Genomic DNA, 24750 nt, shown 5'->3' with positions numbered 1-24750 from the left:
GATGACGTCTCCACCATAAGGTATGTTAAAAGTTACCCGAACAGAAAACCTTGGCTGAATGTAGAGGTTCGTACCCTGCTGGAAACCAGGAACACTGCCTTCAGGTCTGGAAACTCACAGGAGCTGAGAAGGACAAGGAAAGAGCTGGTTGCTGGTATTAAGAGGGCCAAGGCCACATATACACATATGATCGAGGGTCAATTCCCCTCACAAGACCCATGGAGCATGTGGAGGGGCATTAAGTGTATAACAGATTATAAAGGCAGAAGCGAACAATGCCCTAGAGACCCATAACTGCCTGATGCTCTCAATAAGTTCTACTCATGCTTTGAAGACCTGAGCAGACCACCCAGCACCAGACTCACCTCACCACCGGATGAATAACTTCTCATTGTGACCTCAGTGGAAGTAAGGAGTACTTTCAGGAGGATTAACCCTCACAAAGCAACTGGCCCAGACAACATCCCCAAGAAGGTGTTGAAAGAATGTGTCGATCAGCTCTGCGATGTGCTGGCAGACATCTTTAACTCCTCATTTACACTGGCAACAGTTCCCACCTTCCTGAAGACTGCCTCTATCATCGCAGTCCCAAAGAGCTCTACAGTGACTCGTCTGAATGACTAACAGCCAGTAGGCCTCATTACGATAGTCGCTAAATGCTTCTAAAAACTGGTCATGACCCACATCAAAACAAACATCAACATCAACGAGGACCCTCACCAGTACGCATACCGCGAGAACTGATCAACAGAGGATGCCATCTCTTCTGTGGTCCACACTGCTCTCACCCACCTGGAGCAGAAGGACTCCTATGTTGGTATGCTCTTTGTGGATTTCACATCTGCCTTCAATACCATGATCTCCCAAACCCCGATGGACAAACTACTCACACTAGGACTAAGCCCCTCCATTTGCAACTGGGTCCTAGACTTCTTAACAAACAGACTACAGTCAGTGAGGATCCACAACTTCTCCTCCTCCACCATAACCTTCATCACTGGCTCCCCTCAGGGATGTATGCTGAGCCCTCTCCTGTTCGCATATGATTGTGCACCTACCCATCCAGGCTGTCATATTGTAAAGTTTGCAGATGATACAGCGGTGGTGGGATGTATCACAAACAATAATGAGTCCAGCTACAGGCAAGAGGTGGAACACCTGGAGGGCTGGTGCAAGGACAATAACCTTCACATCAATGTGAAGAAGACAAAGGAGATGATTGTGGACTTCAGAAGGAACAAACACACCTACACCCCCCTGAATATATGAGGATCTGCGGTAGAAGTGGTCTCCAGTTACAAGTACTTGGGTGTACACCTGAATGACGACCACAGCTGAGGCAACAACACTACCAGCCTGATCAAGAAAGCTCATCAGAGACTCTACTTCCTCAGACGGCTGAGACGAGCTGGTCTGGGAAGCTCAGTCCTCACCTCCTTCTACAGATGTGCAGTTGAGAGCATCCTGTGCTCCAGCATCAACGTGTGGCATGGAGGCTGCACAGCTGCAGAAAGAAAAACTTTGCAGAGTGGTGAAGGCTGCACAGAAGTCTGTTGGAGTCAGTCTCCCCACCATCACATACACCTCTAGATGCAGGAAGAGGGCCACCTGCATAATGAAGGACCCCACTCACCCAGCACACACACTTTTTGCCCCGCTCCCCTCAGGAAGGAGGTTAAGGAGCACTAACTGTAGAACCACTAGAACAGCTTCTACCCTGAGGCTGAATCTCTAACCAGAATAATCACAGTGAAAAAAATCACATCATGTTGCTGCTGATCTGTTTCCTGCTGCTGTGCTCATCTACTCACACAGACTCATGTTCATGCTGCTGTTCGGCGTATTGTTTTTATTCTATTAGTGCTTAGTGTATATTTAGTTGATGTTTTTCTTAGTTCATATCTTAGAGCTTATTACTGTTTTTCTTTTACATTTTATTGTTGGGTGTAACTGGGACTCTGTGTACATAATTTCGCTCCACCACATGTACCACATGTGGTGAGAACGACAATAAAGAATCTCTGAATCTGAATCTGAACACAGACACAGAGCGCCTGCTGGGAAACTCCTCTCACTGCAATACCGTATACTTCATCACACGGGTTTCTTCCTGCCAGTCTCCACTCCGTCCCTGCATCCAATGTTTGGCCACAAATCCATCATGAAGAAGGCACCACACTTTGCAGACAGATTCCTTCATACATGCCTGCACAATCTCCATCCAGGAGTTTTGGGCCATTTGACTAATTTGCTATGTTTGAAGGGTCGTGCAGCTTAATTTGATTGCACATGCGCATTAATGAATACGTCCAGAAATTTCTGACCAATCACACAATACTTGACGCGTCCATCTGTGAGAAAAAGTTTGTCCTGGTCCTTGTATAGAGAAGAGGTGGGCGAAGCTGCTCTGAGAACAAAATGACACAATTTTCGTCATGCAACTACATCAATGAGCTGATTTCACAGCTTTGAATGGAGTTTGCACGGCCCTTAACATTTCCAGAGGTTGTTCTAAACAGCAAACTATATATGGGGCCTAAGATGGCGACCACAGCAAAAAAATATTAGCCAAGATTAAATGGCTACAACTTAAGCAAATTTACAGATATTTACATAAACTTTGGTGTGATCATTGCTGAGCGTGATCCCCAACACATTCTGAGTGATAACTAATGGTGTCTATGCTTAAATTAATTAAATTTGATGTGGTAATAGCTGAGTCATTCATAACTCATACTTGAGCATGAGATCATACATAACGTTATTTTGAAGGTTGGACCCAAGTGGCTAAGACTCCATCATTTCTCAAGATAAGATGGCCTAAAGCTGGTATGAAAGGTGGTGGGCATGCATTCCTTCGAGGAATGCTGGACCTTTAATTATTTCCTTTTTTGAAATTAAGTTAAGGAACAAACTAAAAGAACTATCCAGCTTATACAAAATATATGAAAAACATTTAACCTGATTTTCAACATGTAACTTTAAACATGAGCAAATATAATATTGTATTCTGTATTCTGAATACACTTCAAGGAAACTCTCAGTAAAGCCAGCCTGGGTCAAGTGACAGGGAAATGACAAAGACAAAATACAGGGAAGAGGGGGGAGGAAGGTTTCAAAACATTCATGTCATGTAATTTGGACTGTGATGAATTAGAGGAAATTAATGTTAAACTAAACTGTGTATTTATTTTCAGGAGGTCTATTTATCATCTCTTGACCAAGTATTGCCTGTGAATTAATCCATCTTTAGCCTGTTAGTGGAGCAGAGACGTAATTGTTCAAATGTGGATGCAAGTGTAAAAATTGGTAAGAGTTGCTGAGGCCACATTTTTTTAGAAAATAACATTAGCCAGTCAGTGTCAAAATGGCTGCCATTTTCAAGATGGCAAAAAGTGCTATACTTTTTAACATCATTTTAATATCTTGAAATGATCATAAGTGTAATGAAGCATTTTATGGTAGGAAAAATAAACACACATGCCAAACTACTACTATGACTGAAAAATCAAAACGGCTTATTTATTTAGACGTATATGCTTTTTTAGTAATCTAATCTATATTACAAACTTGATTCCAAAAAAGTTGGGACACTAAACAAATTGTGAATAAAAACTGAATGCAATGATGTGGAGGTGCCAACATCTAATATTTTATTCAGAATAGAACACAAATCACAGATCAAAAGTTTAAACTGAGAGAATGTATCATTTTAAGGGAAAAATCTGTTGTTTCCAAATTTCATGGCGTCAACAAATCCCAAAAAAGTTGGGACAAGTCCATTTTTACCACTGTGTGGCATCCCCCCTTCTTCTTACAACACTCAACAGACGTCTGGGGACAGAGGAGACCAGTTTCTCAAGTTTAGAAATAGGAATGCTCTCCCATTCATGTCTAATACAGGCCTCTAACTGTTCAATCGTCTTGGGCCTTCTTTGTCGCACCTTCCTCTTTATGATGCGCCAAATGTTCTCTATAGGTGAAAGATCTGGACTGCAGGCTGGCCATTTCAGTACACGGATCCTTCTCCTAGTATACAGGTTAGTCCCATTGAGCCTTGGGAACTAAGAGAGACCTGAAAACATACCAACACACTGCAGATTTGTTTCTTTATATATAACATTTCAGACCACTACATAATATCATTTCATTTCTTTCTCATTTTGCAGATTTTAACCTCTATATGACAGATGTTCAGGACCTAAGCAGAAGTCAGGGATTTTTTATGTAGAAATACTGTTTCTTTCTTGTGGATTTTATCATCACTTTGCTCGATTTTAAATGCAACGTTGACCGTATTAACTAATAATTGAACGTGCAGCAGCTCTTAACGTTGCCAGCGGTGTCTCGTCTGTGTTCATTATCTCGAGATTTTAATTTTTCCTCACAGAGCGGGAATACACCACGTGATCTGATCTGCTGACGGAGGAAAAAAGCACCGCCTCTTCATGACGCACAGCTCACGCTACGGTACGCCATTTGTGTCTAGCAGCGAAAAAGCGCGCACTCTGGAATTAGTCGTATAACTAACGGTAAGTTTACTTAATTTCATATAATTTTATCAAATTATGTCTCTAGTTGCGTTTACATGAATGATACTCAATTATATATCGAGTTGTCAGTTACCGTTTGGCCAATAAGGATCACTATTTTAGAGGTCGACGTTAGCCTCCTTTTTGGGCCTCTGTGCTGCCGTCGTTTTCAAGGCTTTGGATCAGTTAAGACCCGCCTTCTTCTTCATTGTGATTGGCTGACTCTGCGGCTGGATTAATTTGATTGGACGCGCTTTGCGTATGTCAAATTACAGTTAAAAAAAAAACACCCTTATGATGTTGCTAGTTAGCAAATTAAGCAGGGAGACAGCTGTAACAGCACAACATAAAGTAATTCTCAGCGAAATATAGAATACTACTTATGGAAAGTACGAGTATTACTGTAGACTGTTTGTGGGATGCGTTTTATTGTCGCTGCAGTTTCAACCTGATCTTTAAACCTCTCTGGCTAACTTTACTTTTATGCTAGCTGTTGACAGCTAGGAGACTGAGAAGTCAAACTTGATCGAGTTTTCAGTAAAAATGATCAAATTATAATTTTAGTGAGGTTGTTCACGCTCCGTTAAAGTTGTTAGAGTTGGACAGAAGATATACGGCATCGTTTCACTCGTTTTCACGGTCTTAATGTCATAATTAGTCCAAATCTAGAAACCTTTACATCACTTTAAATGCTGCAGAAAAATAAGCAACGTGGCTAATTTAGAAACATTTTATAAATATTAAATGCAGCCATTAACAAGTGGACTAACTGAAAAAAAATACAAACCAAATAGGACAAACACGTGAGCAATACTTGGTGATGGACATTCATTAAGCTTGTTAAGCAGGATTTAATATCAGTAAATTAAAATGGAGAAAAACGTAACATTAAGATTTAGAAGAAAAACAATCACTGTGCAAATATGATTTTTCTTTTGCTCTGTTCACCTGGATGTAATGTTGAATTAACACCTGTTGTATAGACCTGCATAGAAGCTTACTGTCCAGTTGTCTGTCCCTTACTGTCCAGTTGTCTGTCCCTTACTGTCCTCCTGTTTGCTTTTTACTGTCCAACTGTTACTTTCTCTACCCATGTCTTTTAATGTAGTTGTCTGTCCCTTACTGTCCAAATCGCTGTCCCTTACTGTCCACCTGTCTGACCTTTACTGTCCACCTGTCTGACCTTTACTGTCCACCTGTCTGACCTTTACTGTCCAGTCTTCTGAAACAACAATGGCCTTGCACACAAAAATAAGACGGGTGAAAATATTATAGTTAACTATTTTTGGTTAATCAGCAAAAGTGAGGACATGTTTGAGGCTATTTTGTTTAGAGGTTTGAGAATATTCTATAAAAAAAAAACAACAACAACAACACAGTTTCCCCCCCCCAAAATACCAAAAACCATTAGATCTAACTGTTAAAGACAGGGAAGAAGAATTCATATTTAAAAGTTCATGAAGAGATTAATGTAGCATTCCCTAAATAAATAGACCTATTTTGCCTTTCAGTAAGTTTCAACCAAAGATCTGTTAGCCCACAGTGTGTGATGAGGAGTGTTAACTGCACACACCACATCTGAGCTTGGTAAACTGACCACAGTTTGCTGAAGTGGATTAAGTGTGGTGGCCATTAAGAATCGGGCTGGTTCTCTCTTTGAGAGTTCATTAAAACATGTCAACTGGTTCATGAGATATTTTGCTAACACAGAGGCAAACGAAAATTGCACGATTACCTACTTTTCTTGGCAATGGGGGTATAATACCTGTTTGGGGGTCAGAAGGTAAGACACGGACCTGGCAGATTAAACCAAAAATACTTTAAAACAATGAGACAAGAAAGAGAAGGTTTGCTGCTGAGGTTTATGAGAACAAGTCTGGATACAAAGAACAGGATGGTGGTGGTGGTAGTGTGGTGTGGGGTTGGTTCAAACAGACAAGGTAAAATGACAAGTGAGCGATGTTAGCCTGTGTTTTATCAGTTCATCTAACTTTATTTCTACATGAGCTAAAGTAAACCCTGCAGGGACACTTCATACTGGATCTATCAATGTAGTGAAACTATTTATATTCAGGCTTACTTTCTTGTGTGAGTGCATGGAATTATAGCAAAAGATAGAAATTTTCTCGAGGTTCATCGTGTCCATTTTCATAATTTGTCACCCAAAATGCTGAAACTGCTGCAGATCTAAAATACATTAGCAATAATCACTGTTTACATTAGTCATAAAAGAGACTAGGAAAGTATTTTATCAGTTTGTGCGTACTGACACTAGATGGCGACATTTACTTAGCTTTGCCCCAGATGGATTAGAACGGTTAACTAATCTGTAAGAAACAGTTAAACAATCACGTGTTTTTAAACCACAAAAGTCACTAAATTAACTTTGTTTTTGTTTTTATTTCAGAGTTTCATAACATCTTGATGATTCTCGCCTCCTTCAGGTCTGTGAGGAACCATAAAGGGATGTGATATGGATACAACCTCGACATTAGAGGAAGAGACTGCTGGGAACAGAGTGCCTGAAAATGACTCTGTGGAGACGCAGCCAGATGATGAGGAGATGGAAGAAACCGCAGGAGTCCCACCGAGTCCGGCCGCTGAGGCCGATCGAGCAGACGAGCAGCACCCTGAGAGCCCAGTGGCAGAAGCTGCACCTGAAGGAGAGAACAGGTGCGCAGTTTGTGGCTTCTCAGCCAAGCAGCAGAGATCACTGAAAATTCACTACGCACGAAAGCACGGAAAAACCGACATTAAAACCTCAAAACCTCATGAGCAAAATCAAAATAATCAAGGCGTGAGCCCGGCTGAAAGGCGACAGGAGGACACTGTGGAGACAGAAAACCCAAACAAGAGGCCCAATCCTCAAGCAGCAAACAGCAGTGCCGTCAAAAATTTCACCAAAAAGCAAAAAGTTTCTGACAAGCAGCCGACAGATGAAGACGAGCCAGCCTTTGTCCAAGAGAGAAGAGTGAGCAAACGAACCCCCAAACCCAAAATCATTCATTCCTGCAACTACTGTGGACAAGAGTTTAGGGACAAGTCTCCTCTGGATGTCCACATCCTTAGATATCACACCAAAGATGTCCCCTTTACATGTGAGTACTTCATGTCCTTTAAACTGCTTTTATCTCAGCAGGTTTCCATGATAAATCTGTTTTAAAGTTAGCCTAGCTTCTCTTTTATACAGTTTGAATTTTAAAACCTTTAAAATCCTAAATGGGAGATATTTTTGACAAATCTTAATTTGTTTTTATGATTCTGACAATGCGGCAGGATGAATCTCATGCTGAGAGGAGAAGCATGCCAACATGCATGCAGGCGTAACTTGTTCTGCAATTTTTCTATTTCAACAGTTCATGTATCAAAACATTCAGCTCTTTCAGGACATTCCTGCTGCGACTTTTGTTATTTGTGCAGTTTTAACCTTTTGAAATATTTAGCTTTTTCGGCCATGTTTTCCTCATTGTAAATGAATGGAGCTCCATCCTTCAAGTTCTTTGATCTGTTTAAAACATTTTACTGCTCATTTCAGCTGTTGTTCTGCTTTAGTTCATTTCATCTTTTTTCTGCTATTTCAGCTACTTTCTATGTATGTCCCCTCTGCTAATTTTAGCCCTTTTTTGCAGAATTTCCACCTTTTGTATTTTTTATTTTTTTTAGATAATTTAGATGAATTTTTAGATCTTATTGTTCCATATTTTCCTAACACAGCACTTTGCTCTCAGACTGCAGGTTTACTTGCGGTTCTTTCCAAAAGCAGAATGGGAGAAAGATCTTTCAGTTATCAGGCTCCTCTCTTGTGGAACCAACTTCCAGTTTCTGTCCGTGAGGCTGACGCATTGTCCAGTTTTAAGACTTTCCTTTTTGATAAATCCTATAGTTAGAGTTGACTTGTCATGCTGCCATAGGCTTAGACTACTGGAGGACAAATTGACCTAATTTCCTTAAATGAATTGTTAAAACTTAACAGTTTTCATTTGATACTATTTCTATCTTAACATGTGATTCTGACCTGCCATTGTGTATCTGTTCCTCCTTCCTGTTCCTCTCAAACCCAGCCGGTCGAAGCAGATGGTCACTTGTCCTGAGCCTGGTTCTGCTAAAGGTTTCTTCCTCACGAGGGTGTTTTTCCTTTCCACTGTCGCCTTCATGCTTGCTCAAGATGAAAGTCTGTGATGAAGTTAAATTCAAAGCAGTCTGCTCCTCAGATAAATAGTGTTAAATTATTCTTTTTATATATGGATGTTTCTGTTCAGTGCAGCTGAGACGACCTCTGTTGTGACTTGGCGCTACAAAAATAAACTGATTTGAATTGAAAATTGAATTATAATTTCAGTTTTTATGCTCTTTTCAGTCTGTTTCCACTATTTTCAGTTGTTTTCTTTAACCTTTTCATCTACTTGCTAATTTCAAATTTCTTTTTTTGGTTTATTATTTTTGCTAATTTCAGAATTTTTAAATTTATCAAGCCTTTCTTTGCATATTTCAGCATATTCTGCTAATTTTCTACTGTGCTCAGCTTTTTCCACACAGCCATTTGTCTGCTGCTTTCTGCTTTTATTTTCTGCAGATGTCTGCTGTTCAAATTCAACTTGCATTAACAGTTTAGAGCTGAAATCTTTTCAGATGGTTTCAACTTCAGTAGCTTTCAGCAAAAATCATTCAGCAATAAGTATTCACACTGCATTTTCACAGGAAATGCAGTTTCTCTTGTTTAATTTATAATTGTATTTGTATTATTTTTATTTGTTTATTAATTCTCTTTAGTTTTAATTAATAATAATACAATAGTTCAGTTTCATTTGCAACTTTCTGGCCTCTACAGTTTAATTTAAATGTTGTTTATAAAGTTTTTTTTGTCTTTCAGTTGATGCCGATGTGAACATGGGTGAGTCAGATGAAACTTCAGACCGTGGCAACAGTGAAAAGGCTTTGCCGCCACAAGCGGCACCCAAACCGGCTCTCAACAAATTCCATCTGAAGTGCGTGAACTGCGATTTTAGGGCCAGCTCCGCCATGGCGCTGGAGAAGCACGCTCGTGTCAAACACCTGGACCAAGAGTGGTACCGCTGCAAATTGTGCAACGTGCAGTTCGCCACATCCGAGTGGATGAACATCCACCTGACGTCGGACAGCCACTTGCAGAGGCAGAAAGAAAATAACGGCTCAGAATTTCCCTTGTCCCAAGTGTGTGTTGAGAGTGTCCACAGAGGCAGCGCCGGAGATGATGCTGCTGTAGGCGATGTGGAAGGGTCCATCGGAGAAGAAATACCTGCTTTAACTGAAGGAGAGCAGGAAGTGGACGAGGCAGAAGAGAGTTCCAAATCTGTGCAGGCTGAGGAGGAAGCTGGAGAGCTCGAACCTCCCAAGAAGAAAAAAGGACGACCAAAGCTAGGAGGGTCTGTCACTTGTGAACACTGCGGCTTGGTTGTGTCCAACGCCACCAACCTCAGCGTTCACGTTCGCCGGAAACACAGCAAAGAGTACGGCTACTGCTGCACCCTGTGCAACTACAGCTGCGTGACCAAAGGAGACATGGATAGACACTGCTTCACTAAGAAGCATGTTAAACGAGCACAAGCGGGTTCAAACAAGAACCCAGCTACTGCTCCTGTAGTTGCATCATTGCTCGAATCCACAGTTACCCAGAACCCCGCCCTACAGACCGCCGACGCAGAACAGGAGTCCAACAACGCCCTTTCCCAAGAATTCAAAGTAGAGGAGCAAGCTCTATCAGACACACCCTCAACAAGTAGATCTGACTCGATCAGCACGTGCAGCTTGTGTGGTTTTGTAGCTCAGTCGATCCCTTCCCTCCATCTTCACGTGAAGAGAAAGCACACCAAAGACTTTGAGTATGTTTGTTTGGCGTGCGGCTACTACGCTGTGACCAGCAGGGAGATGTGCCGCCATGTCAGCACCGAGAAGCACAGGCAGAAAAGTCTGAAATACATAGAGATGCAAGGTAGCAAAGAGTCAGAACTTCCACAGAACAAAAGGGAGGGCGATGACCCACCTGTTGGAAATCTGAACCCTGAGCGTCCACATTCAGCTGGTGCATCTGATTCTAGTTCCAGTGACAATCGAGGTTTGGAAGTACAAAATCCCTCCACGTCCCCTGTCACCTCAGAGGTTGAAAGGGTTGTGGTTGGTGCTGCTAGCAGTGCACATGAAGAACAAGTAAAGACTGTTGCATCCTCTGCTCGTGTTGACCCAGATCCAGTCAACCAGACAGCAGAGCTAGCAGCCCTGTCTGAGGCCCAGCAGGCTTCAGGAGAACTTGAGCTCTCTTTAGAGGCGTCTGCACAGCAGGAGAGCCAAGAGGAAGAAGCTGAGCTAGTAGGAGACGAGTCTTTAAAGGCAGACGGGATGATTGTAGATACGCACATGTCCAAAGGTTTTCCATTTGATGCCTGCATTGTGTCTGTAAAGGTCCTTGCTGAGCAGGAGAAGGCATTGCTGGAAAGTCTGGCTCTGGGAAGAGAATCCTCTGTGATTTGTTTGACTGGAGGATCCTCATGTGACCTCGGGTCCTCCACTTCTGCACATGTCAGAAAGCTCAAACCCAAGGAAGGGAAGGACACCACAGGAAGAAGCTCTCACTTACGCTGCGAAGACTGCGGCTTCATGGCGGACGGCCTCAGCGGCCTCAACGTCCACATCTCCATGAAGCACCCCTCCAAGGAGAGGCACTTCCACTGCCTGCTGTGTGGCAAGTCCTTCTACACGGAGAGCAACCTGCACCAGCACCTGACCAGCGCCGCCCACATCCGCAACGAGCAGAACAGCGTGGAGGCGCTGCCCGAAGGGGGCGCGAGCTTCAAGTGTGTGAAGTGCACGGACCGCTTCGACACAGAGCAGGACTTGTTTTTTCATATCAAAGAGAAGCACGAGGAGCTCCTGAAGGAGGTCAGCAAGTACGTGCTGGAGGACACGGAGCAGATCAACCGCGAGCGCGAGGAGAACAAGGGGAGTGTTTGTAAATACTGCGGCAAGGTGTGCAAGAGCAGCAACTCCATGGCCTTCCTGGCTCACATCCGCACACACACCGGTAGGTACCTCGACCTTCCACGCTCACTTTAACGTTTTCTTCTCACCTGTTCTCTGTTTTCATCACACGTTCCTGTTGTTAATACAGAATACACTGAAAACACAACGTCAGGGTCTTTTTATATCAACAATATAAAACGTCTTCCTCTGGGCCACTATGAGCCTTTAAACACCAGAGATCAGGGAAGCTTTCATATTTTCTTTACAAACATATTCATTTTAACACGGTGACACTAGAGGTGCTTTGTTGAGGCCTGCCATTGAAGGATGAAGGCTGGTGTTACAGTTTTAGCTGAGAGTCATTCACAATGTGTACCACTGGATCGTGGGATTTATAACTTTGTAGTCCTTAAGTAAAATAGGCTTCATCCAACATGTGGTTAGTTGTTCTTTTCAAGTTTATGAGCTGTTCAAACAAGTTTTCCTGTAAAAATCTTGAAACAATGTTCTGTAGTTGCTGCTCAGGCCTTTGTGTTTGGGCTCAGCAGTGTAAAACATGGAGAAGCAGTCTGCTCTGCAGCACCTCGGGCCATTGTTAAGACTACTATCTACTCCAGCCAGGTAATAGCTCTTTCTGCAGAGGTGAAGGTAAAGACTGATTGAGCTTCAAGCCAACAGGAGAGAAGCTAATGGGGCCCAGATTGGGATTTTCCTGAGCAACGCTTGGTCAGAGACATGTGCGACTCATAATTGATGTGTCCATTACCAAGACTCAGTTGTAATTATAGTCAATAAGTCTCTGTAAATGTGTTAAAGCTTAGGCTAAAAGCATTGGAGGTCCAAAGAGAGGTGGGCTAATAATTTAAAATAATCAATGCAGACATATTCAAAGGCTTTAATTTCCCTGGTGTCTGCATGTCCATGTTTGTGTGCGTGCGTGTGCATGTGTGCGATGCTTACTGGATGTGTGTATATGTCAGCCTTCATGGCTAGCTGATTATCCTCAATCCATTAGGATTTATCTTGTCATTTATAATGCAAAGCAGGGCTGCATCGGTCAGGCCGTCGGCTGGGAGATGTCCGGCAGGTTAAGAACACTGGGCGCTCCATTACTTTTCCCTGACCGTGTGTATTAATTGCTTTTAAAATCAACTTAATGCAGGAACGAGATGTGAGGGCGCCATCAATAAATGCCCCTCTCTGACTCCTCTAGTCCGTCCCCCCTTTCAGGCTAAACTTTAATGGGACTTTAATTGAAGTCCACACGCTGTGCTCTCTGTGTGTACATGATTGTTTGTGTCTTTGTGTGTAGGAAGTCATTTTTTAATGCAAGCTGAAGTGACGAAGGTTCCTAGTTTAAAAGAGTAAATGGTCGGGGTGAATGTCAGAATGTTAGCTCCAATTTAACCAACTTGGAGGAATGCATATCACCCGCCACCTTTCATGCTAGTTTAAACTAAAATCATCTGGTTGAGGAATAATTCAGTTTTAGTTATTTAGGCCAAATCTTGAACATGACTTCATGCACAATCTCAAGCAGTCTTGTGTGATCTGTTAGTGCCAAGTTTCAATGTAATGTTTGTATAATTGACTGAGTTACAGACATTTGCATGTTAAAGTCGATCAACTGTGGCAGCCATCTAGAATTGGGTGGACTCAGAAATGTAATCACGTGTAGACATACAGTATATCTAGTGCTTACTTTCTGAAGGTTTCACAAAATAATTTACTTGATCATGGGATAGTGACATACAAAACAGACAAATGGACACAGATACACAATGTTTTTCTTTTAGCAGTGTGTGGTGTAATACTATTTCCAGTGTTTGTCTATGAAAGACAAACATATTATGGTGTATAGTTTCCACCCATAAACTTTCCCTTGTCCTGCCCTTAGTTTCTGATCCGCTCAAGATAATTTAACAAAACTTCATACACGTGCTTCACTACAAGTTACAGTGTCATGTACAGTTTTCATTACACCCCCCTCCAAGGTCAAGGTATTAATTCAAGGTCAAATTAAAACAAGATCTTTGCTTGTTCGGACCAAAACGTCTGGTCTGCTCAATATCGATATTGGCGATAAAGTTAAATATCGGACATCGGCCAGTCCATCAAAATAACTCATCGATATAAAAGGCGCTGGTTTTTTTTATATATATATATTTATGTAGTGTTACATTATTTTCAGACCCCTTTTTGGCATCTGCATTTGGTAACAGGTCAAATTAACAAAGACCATGCAGAATGATGAAATATTTGAATTCCACAGCAGAGAAATCTCTGTAGTCTCTGTAAGTAGGTCTAGGTCTCTCTTGTAAATGAGTCCACAACACTCAATGGGATTAACCTGTATAAATAAATGTTGAATGAAAAATATGCATCATCAGTAGACGGAGTGTCGTGTGCACCTTTCATTAACCCAGCTCTAAGATCAAGGTCACAAATCAAGGTCAAAAGTTACACAAGATCTTTGCTTGTACAGTTCAAGTTCAAGAATTTTTATTATCCCTATGGGGCAGTTTGTTTCACAGTCAGCAGCACACAAAACATCCGTACTAAAGACATTGAGACATTAAAATAACAGAGATCATCACTGTTCGTTGAGAAGACTGATCCCTACAGGGATGAATGAGTTATTCAGTCTGTTCATTCTACTTCTGGGCTGCAGATACCTGCGTCCAGATGGAAGCAACCTGAACTCACCATGGAGTGGTGATCAGGATCTGCCAGAATCAGTCTGGCCTTGTTCACTGACCTCATCTTGTGTAGGTCAGTGAGGTTCTGTCGATCTATGCCAGCTGTTTTGCTGTACAGACCATTGCTCTGGATAGTTGTATGGTTTGTTGATGGTTGTATAATGTGCCATTTGTGGTACTTTTTACGCAGTACTTTAGTTCTGATATTGTCTAATAAATCACCTGCTGCCAGAAAGTTAATGGGAATGCAGTACTGGTTTTAATAAAAATACATACTGTGTGCTGTAATGTTCTGTTATCGGCACAGCAATGAAGGAAACCGTTAGTTTATCTGGTTAAATCTAACTCTAGAACAGAAAAAATGAAGTAAATCCAGGTTTCTATGCTTCTCGACTTGTTTGCTGAAGTTTTGATTTCTTACTGCTAAACTGAAATATCTCAAAGGTAGAAAACCTGCTGGTTAAACTTTTGATGATTAATGTTTAGCCCCCATCCTTCATATTTATGGATGGGATGTACATTCATAATTGCCCCAGGTATCATAATTCGTGAGTTTTGAGGACACTTACTCTGTGTTACTTAAGAAAATGAAAGCACTGAAGCACCAACAAACGACAAGTCAAGGGCACGATCTGAAGTTTCTGTATATTTATTTTTTACTTTATTATGCCATAGAGTTATGTTCTTGTTTATGGGACTATATTAGTTTATGCTTTCTTATTTCTCTTCATTTTGACAACATATGTCAGTTGTTACTCCTGCTAAATCCCCTCATTACGTTGAGTTACTTACCTTTTATGTTGCGGCCATTTATCCCAAGAGTTTGTTTGCCTGGACTGTGGAGCGGCACAGTGGGGGTCTGCTGCTTTCTGAGCCGGGAGCACGTTCAGATCCTTTTAATTAAGGCCTAGTTTCTATTCACCTGATTAATCAGTGAAATCAGGGGAACTAGGGTGGGAGGCTGCACACAGATTTGTCAATTTGTCCCTTTAAGGGAACAACGTACACACGTGTGCATTTTGCCAACGAGGGTACAGCTGGAATTAGCATTTTGAGGTAAATTGGTCACTTTTTCACCGAAGTGAGCTGTCTGACCTCAGACTGAGCTTCAGAGCGATGGCCACCTGTGCCAGCATGGATGTTGGCACACAGGAGGTGTATACAAGGATGAAGAACACAGTACAGAGTACTTAAACAAGTAGTTGTCTGCTGAGCTTTTTCTAAGTCAGGACAGTTTGAAATTCAGCAAACATTATCTACACTAACAAAGATTGCTTAAATTAATATAATGTGCACAAATGTTATTTATCTTGCCTATACAGACATGGACTAAAAGAGTGCTTACAAAATGTAGACGAAAACTACACAGAGCTGAAGAATTTGGAGTGTTTTGTTAATTCATTAGCAGGGTCATAGCTATAGCTGATTGATCGATCAGATGAACAATTTGGCCGATTTCTGCAATTTTAAAATTTGATCATCATCAGTCATACCTCAGAATAAAAGTCAGGTGTATTTAGAAGCAGAATGGTGTGCATCAATTCTGGCTACAGTTTTCTTTATGCTACATTTAATAGGAGGGGCGCTTTATGTTTGGTTTCAAAAGTCTTCTTCTTCTTCTTTCGGCTTTTCCCTCTTCAAGGATCTCCACAGTGAGTCATCCTCCTCCATCTCTGTCCTCTTCATCCTCTGTCCTCACTCCAACTGCCTCCATGTCCTCTCTAACTGCATCCATAGATCTCCTCTTTGTCTTTTTCCTGGCAGCTGCATTTCTAACATCCTTCTACCAATATACCCACTGTCCCTCCTCTGGACAGGTCCAAACCACTGTCCCTCCTCTGGACATGTCCAAACCATCTCAGTCTGGTCTCTCTAACTTTATCTCCCAGTTGTTCAACCTGTGCTGTACCTCTGATGATCTCATTCCTGATCTTATCCATCCTTTGCTGCTTTTCCATGAATAACGGTACAGCACGGTTCGACCTTACTCGGAACTGTTCAAAGGCTTTTCCGCTAGTAACGGTTCGTAGAACTGGTCCTTTTTTTTTTTCAGAACCCTCAATCGAGCCGGGCCAGCACCAAAACGTGATGTCAGAACACTGTCGGTCACTGATTGGTCAGGGGGCGGAGTCACTGGCTGTTTGAGAAACTTTTCACATTAACAAGATCCGCCATTTGCAATTACTGGTGTTCAAACTCAAGGAGCAGCTGGACCTAAAGATTTTTAAAACAATACTGACAACACCGGGGTCTAATGCTGAAGTGCAGGCAGGTTTTTGTGCTTGATGGCCAACGACAAAATTCAGAGTGAACTAGATGGGGCTCCATCGGTCTCCCCGGTTCTCTCCACCGGAGACTGGGAGCTCCCTCAGGCTTTGCAGGGTGTCGTCTCTCGGCTCCGAGCTCCGCCGATCACCTCAGAAGATCCTCTGTGCTGCCGACACAGGCACTGGGCTGGCCTTGCATGCTCTGCGGGCTCCGAGCTCCGCTGGTCATCGTTGAGGATCATACGAGCTGGTGACTCGCAGAAGGCCGTTGCCCGGACCCCGGCCTCGCCTGCTCATGAAGGCCGAACCCTGATCCTGGCAGACGGGAGGACCGGGACGGGTCTGAGCCACAGGGTGGAAACGATTTTTAAAAACATTTAAAAAAATTATTATTTTTTTTTTTAAGTGAAGATTAAAAAATAAAAATAAATGGTGTCGGCTTTATCATGAAATCCTGTTTTCACTTTAATAACTATTAAATAATCTGTTAAAGTGAACTCAGGTGAAAGATCATAAAAAGACACAAAATTATTGGATCTCTCAGGAATATTTCCCTCAAATATATTTAACGAACTTTATTCTACCCCGCAGATGTACAAATCATAAAACAAGAATTAAACTTTAAAGCAAAGATAAATAAATTAAAAAAAAATCTGTGAGCAAGAAACAAAACGTCGCATCTGAACAATAAAAGTAGACACAATGAGTGCAAATACATCAAATGATGAAGAAAACCTATAAAAATTTAAATATAGATGTTTTTGTAGAATCTAGTTCATCAGAGAGTTAATGGTGAACTAAAGTTCATTAAAAGTTTATTAGCAGGATTTATATATATTGTAAGGTATAAAGTTTATTCATTAAAAAAAAACAAACAGAACAAAACAATTCCATAAACTTAAAAAAAGATACAAGAGATTTAAAATGAAAGGCGGCAGAAAGAAGAAAAGATCTTATTATATCTGCCCCTTTTTTCAAACAATTTGTTCAATGATAATAATTTTCAAGTAACAGAACAAAACAAATAACTCTTTCTAATTTTTCTAATTCTAATACAAAAACACACTAAGCTACTTCATATATACTTTTATTTTTAAATTCAGTTTTGATCTTGTTCTTAAATGTACACATTGACTTGGCATTTTTCACATCACTCTCTAGACCATTCCACAATCCAACTCCTTGGATTGAGGTAGACCTTCCCTTCAGACTAGTAGTTATATATTTAATTTGATAATTTTAATAATCTGTATTCTTTTTAATTTACCAGAAACTTCAAAATAAATTCTCACCCTGTACTGGTGAGGCACGCGACGTCAATTTGAACCCCGCCCACTGGAACCAGTACTGAAAGCATAATGTAAACACAACGTGTACCGTACCGAGCCGAGTAGAACCGTGCTGTACCAGTACCAAAGGTACTGATGGAAAAGGGTACATGGTGTTAACAAACTGGGCTGGAAGCGTTGTGGTTAATGAAAGGTGCTTCCAGTTTGCATTTTAGGAACCAAAGGATATTTTTAGGGTTAAACCCTTAAAATAGACTGAAGATAAGAATATTTTAGTCACTAAGATTTTCCATTTACTGTCTTTCATTTGTCTTCCAGTTTTATGAAAGTGTTACTCTGCAATCACTGAAAAGTTGAAAAAAAAATAAATAAATCCTGCCACGTTTTGGAGCTTTCTTGGCGTTCTGCACTCACAACTTTTCACAGATGCCATCAGACTTCATGGCTGCGAGCATGAGGAAGACCTTTCCTACGGGTACTTTTCACACTTTGCTGCTGACAGGAACAGGTGAAACATTTGGATAAAGGATCATGTTTAATACATCTGTGACTCGGCGCCGCGTTAACCAAATTCACTCATTGCATCGCTGAGGATAAAGATCTGTTCGTCTATCCAAATAACTGAAAAGAGTGTAAAGAACGAAAGGAACTTTATGTGGGTGTTTTGCCGTTCTGTAATTAGAGAACGTCATTTATTTACGTGAAATCATCATTTCTTTTATTTTCCTCCAAACTTGGAAGTAGAAGCAGAGGCCGTGACAGCAGTGTGTGGCAGGCTGAAGACTTGAGATGTCACGTTCTGTCTGTGTGTGTGAGGTGAAGCGTTGCACGAGGCTCGTCTCTCCTCTCAGGAAATGAATTAGTCATTGGAGCCACGTTGGCCCTGTGTGGATGGCAATATTAATTTAACATGACACTGCATTGATGGTCAATTTCAGTTTCAGGGGCGGATGTTTAAGTGGAGTGGTGGAGTATTAATGTGATAAGATGTTTGGTCGGGATTGAGGGTGGGGGGTTGGGGGGGAGTTACATCTCTCTCCTCTCTGCCATGTTTCATACTCAGCCAGCCATCTGGACGAATCATCTCCCCACACGCCTCTCCCTCTCCCTCTTCTCAACTTTGGGCATGTGTGAGTGAGAAGGAGAGGGGACGATTGTCTCTCTTTTTTTAATGTTTTTATTTTAAAGTGTGTGTTTTGAGTATAATGTGTAATGCACGGCTGTGAGGTGGGGTTCTGCCACTTCACGTAGGTGTGATGGTGGGTGTGGTGTGACCCTGTGCGTCTGTCTTTTTGTTTTTATTAGGTGTCCACGAAACTGTCGTGTGATTTCTCAACATTTAGGTGTGAAGAGATCGGTTACATTTAGGGATATAATCTCCTTTAAAAAAAATGGTTTGTGTAAATGTATGGTGTGCTGTTTAAATGACTGGTTGGCTTTTTGCGGCTGCCCATGTGTGGACCCCCCCACCCCTCACACCCCCCTTCACGCCCTGTCCCTTGTGTTTATGGACCTTGTTAGCACATGCTTGCCTTTCAATCTTTGTTACTGGCGTAAAATTCGATGTGTCGTACTTCCAGCTCACAGCAAGTGAACCGTGTATGAACGAATTAGTAATCTACACAAAGTGCTTAATCAAATCAGCAGCTGCCCCTGGAATAAATATTATGGAGCGTCTTGGGATGTTCCCTGGGAGAGGATGAGGGTTTTGCTCAAAGATGTGGAAGTGGATATCGTAGCAGGCTGCCTCTTAAACTGACGCGTCGCACTGTGCCATGCTGGACTGAATTTGACTCAGTGAGCTGACATTCATTCATGTTGTTTATTTACTCTTGATGAAGGATGTTTCCAGACATTTTGAATGGGGTTTATGTGAAACGGCTATGAACAGAAATTATTCTACCTGTTGTAGATGATTGGAAAAAAACTGGACTGATGAGCACACAGCTCGTCTACTAAACTTCATAGCAATTCAAGCAATTTGTGTTTATAAAAGTTTACATTGTTGTCATTTTTACATTGCAGGCTGGTTAAATGGAGTCTATTGCTGTTCTGCAATAGCAGCAGCAGCTAGCTGTAGCACTTCTAATGCAGCCTGGGACACTTCTGGAAGGACTTTCTTATTATTTATGTCACAAAGCACATGATGTGAAATTTCATGAACCACTAACAAACTTTGAACATTAGAGTTGTTTTAGGGCGGCACGGTGGCTCAGTTGGTAGAGCTGCTGCCTCTCAGTGAGAAGTTTCCAGATCGATCTCCGGCTGGTGGCCTTTCTGGGTGGAGTAAATGGTAAATGGACTGTACTTATATAGCGCCTTTCTATCTTATCAAGATACTCAAAGTGCTTTACAACACAGTCTGTGTCCTCATTAACCCATTCATACAGCACTCTACTAGATCTCTACAAAGATAATCGAACAAATCATTCTAAAGAGACTAATCAGAGCTTTATCACATTCAGACACCGATGGGACACACATCAGAGGCTATGAGGGGTTCAGTGTCTTGCCCAGGGACACTTGGGCATGTGACTGCTGGTGGATTTGAATCCCCAACTCTTGCATTGGAGGACGACTGCTCTAACACTCAGCCACAGCCGCCTTCATGGAGAGTGTGCATGTTCCCTTTGTATATGCGTGGGTTTTTCCCATAGATCAAAACATGAGAGTGTGTATGGTTGTTCGTCTTATGTTTCCCTGTGATGGACTGGGGACCTGTCCAGAGTGTCCCCCGCCTCTCACACAGTGGACATGGGCACCAGCGACCCCTGCGACCTTTAAAGGAAGAAGTGGGTAAAGATAATGGATGGGGTTGATTTAGGACCACATAGTCCATTATGAGCTTGTCAATATGTGAGTCCACTTTTAAAGCAGATACCATAATAAAGCAACTCCATTGATCAAAATTTTACATTTTTGATGCAAATGCTATTTTATAACCTATTCTGTCAGAAAAAATAAGATATTCCTGCCAGAAGTCCTCCCAGGCTGCACTGACAAAGCTACAGCTAGCTGCTGCTATTTGTGCTGGTAGTTACCACAAAATGTTACGTACGGAAAATCTTCTTTTTCTTTTGGCTGTTCCCTCCTCAGGGATCTACAACAGTATCTACAACGGGTAAGATATTAGTTGTTCATAACCTTTCTAGAGAACCTCACATTTAATGGTTTTAATATCCCTGTAAATATTAATTTTATAGCTGTCGAGTTGTTCAACAAATTCATGTATTTGTATAATATTTCCATCCATCCCTCCATCCATCCATCCATCCCTCCATCCATCCATCCATCCCTCCATCCATCCATCCATCCATCCGTCCTTCACCTTTGCCCGCTTCTTCCTTTTTGGGTCACTGGTGTCCATATCCAGCAGTCACTGTGCAAGAAGCGGGGACATCCTGGACAGGTCTCCAGTCCATCACAGGGACACATAGAGACAAATGAGACAAACATTCACTCTCTCACTCACCTAGAGCCAATTTAGAGTTACCAGTCAGCCTAACATGCATGTTTTTGGTCTGTGGGAGGAAACTGGAGTACCTGGAGAAAACCCACACATGCACGAAGAGAACATGCAAACTCCACCCAGAAAGGCCCCCCAGCCTGGGATTCAAGCTGTCGACCTTCTTGCTGAGAGGCAGCAGCTCTACCAACTGAGCCACCGTGCCACCCTATTTGAAAGTTGAGCCTCATGATAAACTTTTTTTTTTCCTGTTGACATGAAGAAGCTTATTTTAATAAAGAGTTTTTGATTATAGAACAGAGGTATTAAAGTAGAAACTCACAGAAACAAATGAAGCTTTTTATTTAAAAAATACAAAAACCAACAATGTGCATTTCTAAATTCTAGAAATTCTACTAAACTAGAACTAAATTCTAGTTCAGATATAAAACGTGACAAAATGATGAAAATGGGATAATTTCTCTTTAAGTGAAACATGAAACTACTGGTTATAAATAGCTTTTCATAGTTTAAATAATAAAGATAAATTAGAGTTTTATGTCTGACAAAAGTACATTGAATTCAACATCAGTTTTAAGGCTTGGGTCACATGGGTCAGTTTGATCCAAGGGCAGCTGGAGGGGGGAGGAGTTTAAAATGAACTATTTTTGACTTGGATTTAAAGATTGAACAGTAAATTTGAAACTCAAAATAAAATAGTTTTCATCTTTGGGGTCCCGCTATATATTTTTTCTCCTCTGGTTATGTTTCTTATTATTTAGCTTTGTTTTAGTTTTCACTAGAGTGGCTTCAGACATCTAAATTTATCCCTTGAAGCAGAGAAAAAGTGACTTTTTGTTAAATGTCCTCTGGTGACTGTTCATGCATCACACAGATAGTAAAGACATCCACCCTCGCTGCTCTGCTGTTAAATGATTGATCGCAAAGAGAAGCTTTGCCACTTTCTCAAACGCTACCCCGCCCTCTGGACTTATTAATGACAATAATTAGGAAGAGACCTCCCTGTGAAGCCCACCAGAGTGATTAGTGCTTTAATGATGAAATAGGAGGTAGTGAGCACACGCAGAATTGATTTACGTATTCGCCCTGACCTTTGGAATCCAATTTACGCATCCACGAGCTGAAAAAAGAGTTTGAACGAGATGCAGAAGAGTGACAAGGATAGATGGAGAGTGGAAGAAGATCTGCGTGGCACTTGGTGTGACTGTAGATTTCATTTATGAGTACTGGAGTAGAGACTTCTGTTTTCATCCTTTGGAAGGTTTTTGGTGGTTGTATTGCATAGATAGAGATGATTTTCTCAAGCTCCTCACCCTTTTGCTTTCTGCATTTTGTTTTACAGGATCTAAGCCCTTCATGTGTAAGATTTGCAACTTTGCTACTGCTCAGCTGGGAGATGCCAGGAACCACGTGAAGAGACATCTTGGCATGCGAGAGTACAAATGCGACATCTGCGGGTGAGTTACGAGAACCAGAGTCTTCAGATGTGTTTGAAAACTCTTCAAAATTAAGGCCTCGCTTTGTAGAGTCAGGATTTTACTCCACAAGGCCAGAGGCAAAAGGTTCAAGTCTTTGGAGAAGCTCAAGCTAATATCTCGTACTTTATATCCACGAGTCACCCAAAAACATTTTCAGAAAAGTAAAGTGAGTTGTAGACACAATTTTACATGATGATTGGTACGATTTTTAGAAGACAGACCATAGAAGCAAAAAAGAAATAAACCCTCCACATTATCTATTGTTCTTTTTTCTCCTAGTTAGAGTCAAAAAGTTGATTTCTATTTCTCAAGACGTTAAGAACTCTGTTCTCATCGACAAAGTTGCGTGGTGAAAGTTACGTCAGTTTCTTATTACAGGCTATTTGAGAACCCCTTGTGTGCACAAGCTCCTGGTAGAATTGTTTTTTTTCTTCAAGTATTAACCAAGGGCAGCACGGTGGCACAGTTGATAGAGTTGATGCCTCTGAGCGAGCAGGTCGCCCCGATTCAAATCCCGGCTGGAGGACCTTTCTGGGTGGAGTTTGCATGTTCTCTCCGTGCATGCGTGGGCTTTCTCCAGGTACTCCAGTTTCCTCCCACAGACCTAAAACATGCATGTTAGACTGACTGGTGACTCTAAATTGTCTCTAGGTGTGAGTGAGAGAGTGAATGGTTGTCTCATTTGTCTCTGTGTTCCTGTGATGGACTGGAGACCTGTCCAGGGTGTCCTCCACCTCTCACACATTGATGGCTAGACATGGTCACCAGTGACCCCCACAACCTGAAAAGGTAGGAGCAGGTACAAATGATGGATGGATGTACATATTAACCAAGTATTGTGTGACTGGTGAGAACTTTGTGTGTGTGTCTGTTTATGTGGAATAGCTCTTGAAACTGACGTTTAGCTTCAACTGCTCTGCTTCCAGAAGCCGGCTATTGTGTTGGCAGTTGAATAGCTTTGAGGAGGAGCTGGCCGGGGCTGTCGGGAAATACAGCCATCTTTACAACTGGTCTAACAAAATTTAAAGGTAGATAAATGGCAAAGCACTCGTTGAAGGAGATGGCATAAAAATTGTGCACCGCTTTACAGTGGCTGGATGTTCATGTAAAGCTCCCAGGTGACCTCCAACACAAATGTTTCACTACTTGGCAATGACAAGAACTACCAACAACTTGCTAAGCAATGGTGCCCATTAGAAAAACTTCATAGGGCGGATTGAGTGAGAGAAGCTAATCAATACTTAGACAGTCCAACTTTCTGTGACCAGTTTATACTTTGAATTATGTTTTTACTGTGAAGTCTGTCATGGTTGTTGAGGTTTCATGTCTTTTCCAAACTTCCAGTGATGTCCATTGAGGTTTTCTTTGCAATTTTTGGTCAAACTTATCTGCATTAGGCAATGTACACCTTTTTAAATATTTGTTTAAATGTGTGACGTGTTGCAGAGGAAGAGCTTACCAAGAGTTTTGTGATGCAGTTTCTCTTTTACTAAAATGTCTTTGCAAAAAGTCATGTCAAACCACACAAGTAAGGACTGATGTCTTCATGTCTTGAGGAGTATAAACCAGCCTTCAATCTTGTGCTAACATGAAATGTAAGTCAGTTTAGGACTGAATCTGATTTCTAACACCGTTTAGGTTTGAGTGTTCATGTGAGCAAGGTTCAACAATTTATTTTCTGTTTCTGGGTGAAGGGTTAGAGCTAACAGACCCCTCGGTTCTTTTAAGGGCACACTTCAAATGAAGTAAGAGTTGTGTTAGAAAAGAAACTCACAAATGTAGATATTTTCTCTGTGAAAAACATTTTACTTAAACATTGTCTTCTTTCCAAAAAAGTTCAATCTGGTCCTCGACATTCAAAAAACAAGAAAACAAAAAACAAAACAAAGCAAAAAAATGTAGATACGTTTCGTCTCTCATCCGAGAGACTTCCTCAGTCTGAGGTGCTGTATTCAGCTCAGTCTCTTAAATAGCACCTTCTCAGAGTGGATCAACCAGTTTTGCTGCTGACAACCAAAACCAGCTG

The 24750-nt window shown here is 41.5% G+C and overlaps 1 protein-coding gene across 1 annotated transcript in view; it reads left to right on the top strand.

The window, feature by feature from the left end:
* Positions 1-9419: 9419 nt before the first annotated feature.
* Positions 9420-24750, top strand: part of znf407 (zinc finger protein 407) — a 253669-nt gene continuing 238338 nt past the window's right edge. The window contains exons 1-2 of the mRNA XM_037677291.1: positions 9420-11586; positions 22589-22703. Coding sequence (XP_037533219.1) covers positions 9420-11586; positions 22589-22703 — 2282 coding nt within the window. The remainder of the gene's footprint in view (positions 11587-22588; positions 22704-24750) is intronic.

The sequence above is a fragment of the Nematolebias whitei genome, chromosome 5 (genome assembly GCF_014905685.2).
Source record: "Nematolebias whitei isolate Nwh7 chromosome 5, NemWhi1, whole genome shotgun sequence".
NCBI lineage: Eukaryota > Metazoa > Chordata > Actinopteri > Cyprinodontiformes > Rivulidae > Nematolebias > Nematolebias whitei.
This window is presented reverse-complemented; position numbering and strand designations above follow the sequence as displayed.